At 44.6% G+C, this 9,556-nt stretch overlaps 1 protein-coding gene across 2 annotated transcripts in view; it reads right to left on the bottom strand.

The window, feature by feature from the left end:
- Positions 1-1,377: 1,377 nt before the first annotated feature.
- TENT5C (terminal nucleotidyltransferase 5C) overlaps positions 1,378-9,556 on the bottom strand; it is a 28,174-nt gene continuing 19,995 nt past the window's right edge. For both annotated transcript variants that reach the window (XM_006161402.3, XM_006161403.3), the window contains one exon: positions 1,378-6,819. In XM_006161402.3, the coding sequence (XP_006161464.1) occupies positions 5,615-6,793 (1,179 nt within the window). In that variant the 5' untranslated portion in view covers positions 6,794-6,819 and the 3' untranslated portion in view covers positions 1,378-5,614. The remainder of the gene's footprint in view (positions 6,820-9,556) is intronic.

The raw sequence follows: 9,556 nt of genomic DNA, 5'->3' as shown, positions 1-9,556 counted from the left end.
GCACACGCAATTTGAGTGAGGGAAAGCATTTTGGTGATGGCATATAGGCAGACATAAGGAGGTCAGAAAACTGTTTAATAGATTCTTATTCTCGTGATCACAGAAGAAGGAAGTCATTCTACCCTCCATGATCAGTTCTGAATTCAAAGTCTAATGCTGTGAGTAGGAGTGACTAGCATAGAGGTGGTCAACTATGAAGCCAAAGAAGCCCCTGACCTGGATGTTGATGGTCTCAGAATAAAGGGAGGAGTGCAGATGGAACACAGATCATGTGAGCTGGTAGTCAGGGCTTCAGAGGAGAAAATGTTACTGAATAAACACCGCAAAGAAGTGACCTGGAAGGACTCCGTGTCTCTGTGTCTACAAGATTCCAGAGAGTTCTTTAATTAATTTATTTATTTTGAGATGTTTTTGCTATGGGGCACGTGCGCTCGCCAGATAGACAGAGAGAGACAAAGAGACAGAAAGCGAGAAATCACCCCCCCCAGGGGGGATGGTCACGCCACAATCCCTTCTCCTCCATTCTCCTCTCGGGATCTTGGGCACACATGCACACGCGCCCAGTGTGAGTTTAAGCCACCGGGTCTGGGACTCAAACCGCGGTTGACTACATGGGAGTCCAGTGACATAGCCATTATGCTAACTGCTGGTCCTTCCAGAGAGTTCTTATCCTCAGGCCAGAAGGTCAAAGGAGGGACAATGAGAGGCAGAGTAAAGTCAAGGGCATGAAAGACTGCACAGCTGAAGAGGTTTCCTGTTGATAGTTACAGAGAATACTGCAGGAGTTAGGGAAACAGCGCAGAAGGGAGGCCAAGGAGGAGCTGTACTCGGGGTGGTGAGGGGGTATTATCAGTTGGATCAAAGGAACCAGGAAGGTGGTTGTTGACCATAAAAGGGCTACAGTAGCTCTCCATATTCTTCCAACACCTATCAACATGTCAACAACTCGAATACACTCATTTGATTCTATACATCTTTAAAATTGTGAAGAAACAATGGTAGTACCGGTAGTTATATATAGCAGAGATGAGGTTACTCTGGTTCTTATTGAAATGGGCTTGGAGCAGAGAACACTGGATCAAACAAGGGCCAGTGAAAACAGGTTTTAGGAGAAGACCTACTGTGGGTGTAGCCAAGAGGCTGCAGTCAAAACAAAGCTCAATGTAAGTTAGCTGGGCACCCAGGAAGTGCCCAAACAGATTTATGGCCTCTACTGAAACCACATACCCCTCTCTCCAGAGAGAGCACCATCTTTCAGACAAGTAGCAAAGGCCAATAACATTGACAATTGCACATCTCTGTTCAATGTTTCCCAAAACTTACAGTTCACCACTGAAGAGAAACAAAGCAATGAGCATAACTCACAAGTTTTGTTCATTTTTTTTTAAATATACTTTTATTTCTCAAACTCAAAGCTTTATTTCATCAAGTTCTAACACAGGTTGCATTGACAAGTGATTTCATCTGCATCAAGTAAGAAGGTTAGTGACCATTGCCAAAGAGGAAGTCCACACATCCTAGGCACCGGTAAGAAATTAATTTTCCAAAGGCTATCCCAATATAAAACTAAAAAGGTTCCAATTCTGTATCAATTTGGAAATAAATAGCTGCTACAGAAAAATTAAGTTTTCATCCATTAAAAAAAAACCAAAGGACCAAATAGCTTGAGTTTTAAAAAATGCTCACAGATCTACGCTATTTAACTACTTCCTCTTTAGTGGATGGTCAACTTTGAACCAACTCTCACTAGGCCAGGTAAAACTCCAAGCATTTTCTTTAGCTTACACTTAAACTATTTTATAAAAAGGTCATAGGTAGACAAGATTTAGGCACTTGAACTCACACACACACAAAAGCCTTTTCTTCCCTGATTCTCACCTTAGACATCCCCACAAATAATCCTGAAAAGTGGCCAGATCTTTTGGCATACTTTTCTTCCACACACCTCCCTGGGTCCTCTGAATTTAACTGGTTGGTTTGGAATATGTTCCAAAGTTGACTGTGAAGTTCTGGTTTTTGCTAGAGGGAGGATGTGAATCTAACCTTGGAAACTGGAAGTTCTTTCAACTTAAAAAGATCCACCCCAAGGGTCCTCCCTAGCATAGAGCCTGAAATACCTAGGAAGTAAGGGCCCTGGTGACTATCAGGATCTACTCTCACTATCGAATAATGAGACTTCAATCCACTCTCTAGAAGAGGGTGTTTGAGCTGCACCCTCAAGCAAGGCACCAGTATCAGAAAGTTAAATAGAAGTTATTCCTACAGTTCAGTAATTGCTTTTGAGTGGCACCATTTCCCAGAGCTAACAAAACAGTACTAGTCAAAGATCCTAAGGCATCCTGAAAGTAAGGGATTAATGCTATAGATGAGGCTGAAGGATGAACAGATTCAGGAGTTTAGCCATTTGGCGGTTAATGCATCACCACAAAACATAGGTATACACAGCACTCTGCTTCAAATCCCCAGGGAAAGTCAAACTGGGGAAAAAAAAAAAAAAAACACAAAAACTGTGAATGCAAAAGAACATCTGTAGCATATATCAGGGACCAAGTATCATCTTCCTACCCTATTCGTCCCATCTGCCAGGCCCCCAGATGTGGGCCATGCCACATCACGCATGCCATCATCAGGAAGTCTGATTTGAAGGTGTTGGTGATAACAGTCTAGCTTCGGCATTGAAATTACCGCGTGAAGGATATTGTCTCACTGCCAAGGTGAGATTTGAGGGGGAGACTGAAGTTCAAGGCCAGGAACTCAGTGTGTGCTTTCCTGCCCACACAAAGGGAAAACATAGTTTTCACGTCAACCCGACTCCATGAAGCAGGCTGGGAGAACAGGCTGCGTACTCGCAGAAAACAAATTCAGAGAACTGAAGCGAATAAGAGACTGCTTAAATTTAGATTAGAACTCGCACTTGAACTTTAGTACCCTCGGCTACTGCCAAGTTTCATGTTACCCAACACACGCAAAAAACAGGAACCACTGGATGCGGTACAAGTTTGGGGTACCTGGTGGCTGTGTGAGTAGCATGAAAGGCAGAGTTCAGCTAGGAGTCCCAGACAGCTGGAATTCAAGGCCCCCTGGTCTATTCTGAGGCTACCAAAAGGCTCATAGGGCAGGTAGAAAAACTGGTCTGGTGTTGTATTTTCAAAGTAAAGCTTTGGTCAGTGCAGCATTTAACCCAGATGGTTCTAGAACACATGTACTCTCAAACCACAAACAGAGCTGGACTGGATAAAGGTCAGGTGAAGAGACTATACCAAGACAGCCATCATGCAATAGTGGTGAAGACCTGAGGTGCTAGGAATTTCTAGTAACTTCTGTGCCTCATCAGAGGAAAACTATTACTGGATAAGGGGGGAAGAAAAAGCAGAAAGTATTCCAAGGACAAAGTAGAAGTTTAATTACTTGATGCAGATCCTATCTTCATCCAGTGCCTCATTACCCTGGTCCCCAAGCCTTCTAAGTAGAAGCAATACTGATCTGTTAGTGAGTGCTTATGCTGGTGGCTTCATCACATGTCAAAGCTTTGGTTAAACAAATCTGTCATTTTTGTGCAAATATGTTGCCATGTGGCCACAAGGGCAGCCTTTCAAGGCCATGGATGACCAGATAATTTTCAAAAACAGGATCAGTCTTCATTGGGATCACTCTCTATTGCCCCCTTTTAACACTGAAATTCTCTGGGTCCCCTCAATGGAGAACCAGCCTTGACTCAAAGCCAGTGAAGTAAAATATAACCGAAGCTCACAAGGAAACAGGAGCTCGTTACACTATTACAATAAATGGCTTCCAATCATCTAATGTGGCCCATGGATACCAGCTATGCCTTGGATTTCAGTCACGTCCGATCGGCTTTTGTTTAAGGGGACCGAGACATCTCATTCATGAAGAAACCTGAAACTATATCTTTACAAAAAAGTAAACCACTCGTTTTCTGCTAAGCATTTCTGCATTAAGACAACTTCATTATTTAAAGGAAAAGAGAAAGCAATCACTCAGAGCTTTGGATTTTTATGGCCGGAAGAGAAAATAAAAATCAGAAGCATGGATTTGATTAAATCTCTTTAGAAACCAAGCTGGCAAAATTGAGTGTCTTTGCTATTGATACCTTAAAGTGATGCTTTCTAAAAGGTCCCACAAAAAGTTTTCAAAACACAAAATCCTTATCTCTAACTACTGGGGAAAGTAACAGTAGTCTAGAACTCTCCCATTTACTAAGCTTGCTTCAGACTAGAGATTAACACTGTTTTCCTTCTAAAGTGCAGAATAGAAACAAGCATGGTCAAATCTACCAGAACAAGAAAGATCCTTCTTCATTCACTTAATTCTCCCCCAAATGCACTGGAATGGTTTCAAAGTGTCTTGGAAGCTCCAACGTATCCAAAGTCACACTTAACGCTATAGCCCTACCTTCACACGTAGCATGGAGACAGCAGGTTAGAGTCTAAAGCAATTCCACAGGTCACTCAATTCTACTGAAATTCCTGAATTCATTTGCTGCCAAAAACACCTGGAGAAGAAAATCTCTATTTCTTTTTTTGATTCAAAAAAAAAAAAAAAAAGACACAAAAACACCACAAGAAACAAAAATAGCCAAAATACTCCAGAGACACAGTTGTTCATACTTGAAATGTGACCAAAATGGGTTTCCAATTAAAACATGGGAATACCCTCATGTCAGTTACTATAACAACTCTAGATCAGCATAATCCTTAGTCTTAGGAAGAGCAAGACAAAAGTCAACCATGGAATAGCTGATGAGGAGAAAAAGCGTCATTCAGTAAGAATTCCTTAAAGAAGAAGAAGAAAAAAGAACATTCATGGTTCCTATTTACAATCACCCCACCACCACCACCACCACCACAATTCTACTTTAACATTATGTTCCACATTTTATTTTGTTTTTTTTTTTTTCAAGTTACATTTCAAGAAAAGTTCTTTTTTTTCCAACAAAATCTCATAATTCATCAAGATAGCACAGCATCTAAACCATAAACCACTTCCAACCAGATCTCAATTCTCCAGCTATCGGCTTTGGTTTATTGATGAAAGAAATTCTCAGCTCTGCTGACAGGGAATAAACATAAGTAATGTAGTCCCTTGAACAAAAATTAAGCCACAAGAGCACCCTCATATCAACATTTTCTGCCTGATTAAAGTGGATACAAGAGACTATCAGCACAACTTTCATGTAACTGCTGAGAACCCCGAGTAAGGACAACACAGCCTACGCCAGGCCCAAACGAGGAGTAAGTAGCTTAACACTCCTTGCGTGCTGTCTCAGCTCTCCCAACCTCAACTATTGCACAGAGCTCAGATCCCCACGTGCTGATGTTTGAGACGTGACATATTCGTGTCTCTCTTGGAAAGATGTGGATGGGTCACACTTCCTATAGCATTTTCCAAAGTGGCACTGTGACATGGGTCCTTTCAGGGTTGGCTCGTGATACACTGTAGACCCATCGTCCAATGGGTACACAAAGGAAAAAAGGCAGAATCAGAGCTGAGTTCTCCTTTAAAAGCCAAACACCTACATCTATAAGGAGGCTCCCCTACCTGAGAGCCCTTGCCCTACAAGGGTCCCCACTGTGGAAACCCTCAGGTCTCAAGGTTAGTTACAAGGCAGCCAGGTAGGGTAGGGCTGGCTATAGGTAACTGGAGGGTGGGCAACGTAGTAGTTGTTGAAGTTGCCGTCACTGACGTAAGGAGCTGGCTGGTAATAACAGGTGACGTTGGTGGCGTTGGGAATGATGTTTTGTTCTGCCAGCACACGCAAGGCCAGGAGGGAGATGAGGTTCAGGGTCTGCCTGCGTTCGTGCCCCATGAGGCACACTGTGCTCTCGTTCACCACCCTGCGGAGGATCATGAGGTAGTCATATTTGCTTCTCTCTTCTTCGGCAAAATGGTTTTGAAGGTAGGTCTCCAACTTTCTTTGCTGTTCGAGGATGTCCGGGAAGTCGATGAAGAACCTGGAGCACATGTAACGCTCAAGAGTTTTGATTTCTTCCTGGTCTGTGGGCCTGAAGTCCCGCACGAGAAGGTTGCTGTACTTGAGAAGTCCCCCGCCTCGGATCTCCTCGGGGTTCTTGGTGGCGATCAGTCTGTTCTGCAGATGGTCAAAGGCCTCCTCAAAGTCCCCGTACACGCTCTCCCCGATCACGGTGGGGTGGAAGTGCTCGGAGATGGGGTTGCTGGAGCAGTCATAGAAAAAAAGCAGAGAGTCCAGGATGATTTGGAAAGAGTCCACGCTAAACTCAAACTGACGCCGGATGGAATCGACAAACTTGAGCTCCACGTTCCTCCCGTTCTTGTTGGAGAGGGAGATCAGGCTCCAGCGGTCAGTGTCGGTGCAGACCTTCACCAGCTTCTGCACGTACGCCTCCTTCAGAGTGACCGGGCTGATCTTGAGCTTGTTCACGCCCTCTGGCAGGAAGTTCAGAAGGGAACACAGGACCACATCTCTGACCAGCTGAAATTCCGCCTCTGTCGGGAGAGCCACGTGAAAGATGAGGTCCAGGTCTTTGCAACCCAAGCCATTGTCTTTGACCAGAACGTGGCCAGCCGCAGAGCCGTTCAGCCGCACGTCCTGCACTTTGATGCCTGCCTCCTGTAGCCGGCTGCGCACAGTCTGCACAATGTCCTTCAGAGTTATCTCCAAGGTCGGAAAGTTGCCTCGGCCGTGGACGGGGACGACCTCGGTCAGGACCTCATGCAGCCGGCTCACCTGGTCCCAGTTGAGCACGCTGAAGGACACGCAGTCGCTGGGATTGCTGCTGCTCTCCTCTGCCATCTTGGGGGATGTTCCAGCCGGGGAAACTGAAAGTGAGGGGTGAGAAACAGTTAGGTTTCACTTCTACAGGGAAAAGCAGCTCCCGGCACTCAGAGAAGGTGGGATGGCTCTTGGAACACTTCCTGTAGGATGGCAACACATAGCACCGGTGCTGCTGTGAGGGTTAACTACGCAAAGGACAGCGCTCACTCTACACTGGTTTAGGTCATTCATAGTTTTGTGTGGGTTTTTGTTCTGTCTGTGTAGGGCAGGGGGCGAGTGTGCTAATTTGCATGAAGGGAAGCAGACAAACTTACTACACCCGTGACATAAACACAACATTATTCAATAAAGGGCCTATACATGTTTTGCTTATTTTCCCTGTTTTCTATGAAAGGTACTTCCGCTTTACCTCCCTCCCTACAACATCCACACTCAGAGCACACCACACACACACATGCACACACAGGGAAATGACTCCCTTCACTCCATGGATAGATGACTTCTGAACTCTGGATACAACTCCACCTAATAGCAGGAGTCTGGGGCCAGCAGGTGGCGTAGTGGTTCAGCCGCTGGATTCCCACATGACTGACCACGGTTCGAGTTTCAAACACAGCAGCCAGAACATCACAGTGGGCAGTCATGCGCGTGTGTGTGTGTGTGTGTGTGTGTGTGTGTGTGTGTCCGCCCAAAATCCTGAAAGGAGAATGGAGGGAGTACAGATTGTGGCCATCTTCCTAGGGGGTGACTTCTCATTTTTCCTCTCTCTCTCTCTCTGGTGACTACATATGACCTATGGCAAAAACCTAAAAAAAAAAAAAAAAAAAAAAAAAAATTAATTAAAAAAAAATAGTAGGAGCCTGACCACTTCTGCTAGAACAAAGTCCATTCTCCCAGCAGGATTCCCACGTCACTCGTGAGAGCTGTCAGTCCTGCAACAAATACTTCTGTCATCCAAGGTAGAACCAAGGAGTTGTTGTGATGACAAAATTTCTGGTCAACAAAAGATTAGGTCAGCTAGGCACTGGAACCATTCTTCCCAGCAAGGATGCTTTACACGGGACATGACACACTTCCTCATGGCAGTGTGATCTTTCAACTGTACTTTAAAACATAATACCTTGAAGTTACAGGAAAATAAAGTCACCCTTGAATACTAGCAGAAAAACGTCACTCCTCACACTTCACCTGCTAGAACCATGAAGTTTCCATAGTAATCTTTAACTACATTGTACTTTGAAAGAAAGAAAGAAAGAAAGAAAGAAAGAAAGAAAGAAAGAAAGAAAGAAAGAAAGAAAGAAAGAAAGAAAGAAAGAAAAGGAAATGAAATGAAACAAAACACAATAGATTCCTATAAATCCTAAGGTATAAAAACAAAGACTGGTATGCTGGCGAGTCAAGAAGCCTATGGATTCACAGGGACTGAATATTAGTTAGATGGATGTAAAACTGAAACACAGGGTCAAGGTGCTGCCCTCGGATTTCACCATGAACAGCCTTCCCACCCTCACTGTCTTGCTACACACACACAAAATCCAATGCAATGACTCCTGCAGCTTCATTGTTTGAGAACTGCTGCTTTCGAATGCACATCAGCATGTCTCTCCTAGGGTGGGTTTTTGGCCTGGCACCAGTGCCAGGGACTCCCCATGAGTGTTGCTCAGTGTTGGGGCACTGTTGGGTACATGGAGCTTTCTGGAAGCTCTTCATCAAGAAGGCGTGAGAACACAAGGCATCAATATAAGGCAGTGTGTGGTGTAGACAGCTCTAGTAGTAAAAAGAAACAATAAAGGAAGAAAGGGTGTCCCTTGATTAGGATGAACAGAAAGGCCACAGGAGAGTTCAGTTATGCGAGGGGACACAAGCCAACAGAAAAGTAACATAAGCTCTCGTCTGGGGCTGAGGGGCAGAAAACACCTTGCAACTGAGATGTGGAGGTTGCTTAGTGTCTGCCGCCTAGAGGCCGCCATGCACCTTTCCTCAAGCCAGATCACAGAGAAGGGGCAGGGGGACGACGACATCCTTAGGACCTATTGGGTCATCAGAAAAACCATGGCATATTTTTTACATAGAAAAACATAGAATAATATATCACGACTTTTCTGACAACCCAATAGGTTGAGCGGCTGTGGACTGCTTGGTTGGTAGTAAGAAGGCTGATCATGGGTCAAAGCAGGCTCTAGAGCCGGGTCTGATGATGACGGCTCCTCTGCTTACACAGAATACTTGTCAAGGAGCAGATAAAAGTTTACCGTCAAAACTCATTAGACAGTGTCAGAAAGTCCCTGGCTCTCCAGATGATCCTACCAAGCATGCCTACATTACAGGTACCAAGCAAATTGGTGATGAAATATTCCGTGCTTTCTGTGGCTGGCATTTGGTTTCAGGTCCGACTCGGCACAGCAGAATGCGCTTTCTATTGTGCTGTCTTTATGCTCAGTAGTTCTTTGTAGGCTCTTTTATGATTTAGCATAAAAGTACATTCATGCCCGCTGCAAAGGTGCTATGTAGTTGTTTAAGCAATTGCAGAAGGACATGGTTCCGGCTTTGTCTTAAGACACAGCCAGACTCTCTATGATTGGGTGACACACATTTCTGTCTGACATGTTGATCTACCTATAGAAAAACAGTTTGGGAGCCAGCCTGTGACCTGGTGTTTAAGGCGGCTGGATTCCACATGGCTGACCACACAGTTCAGGTCTCAGAATTGGTGACCTGAGAAACACACAGGTCACACGTGCATGTATGCTCAAAGTCTCAAAAGGAAGGAGAGATGAAAGA

This window comes from Tupaia chinensis, unplaced genomic scaffold (genome assembly GCF_000334495.1).
Source record: "Tupaia chinensis unplaced genomic scaffold, TupChi_1.0 Scaffold138517_1, whole genome shotgun sequence".
NCBI lineage: Eukaryota > Metazoa > Chordata > Mammalia > Scandentia > Tupaiidae > Tupaia > Tupaia belangeri.
The sequence above is the reverse complement of the archived record's forward strand: the minus strand, read 5'-3'. Positions and strand labels throughout refer to the sequence as shown.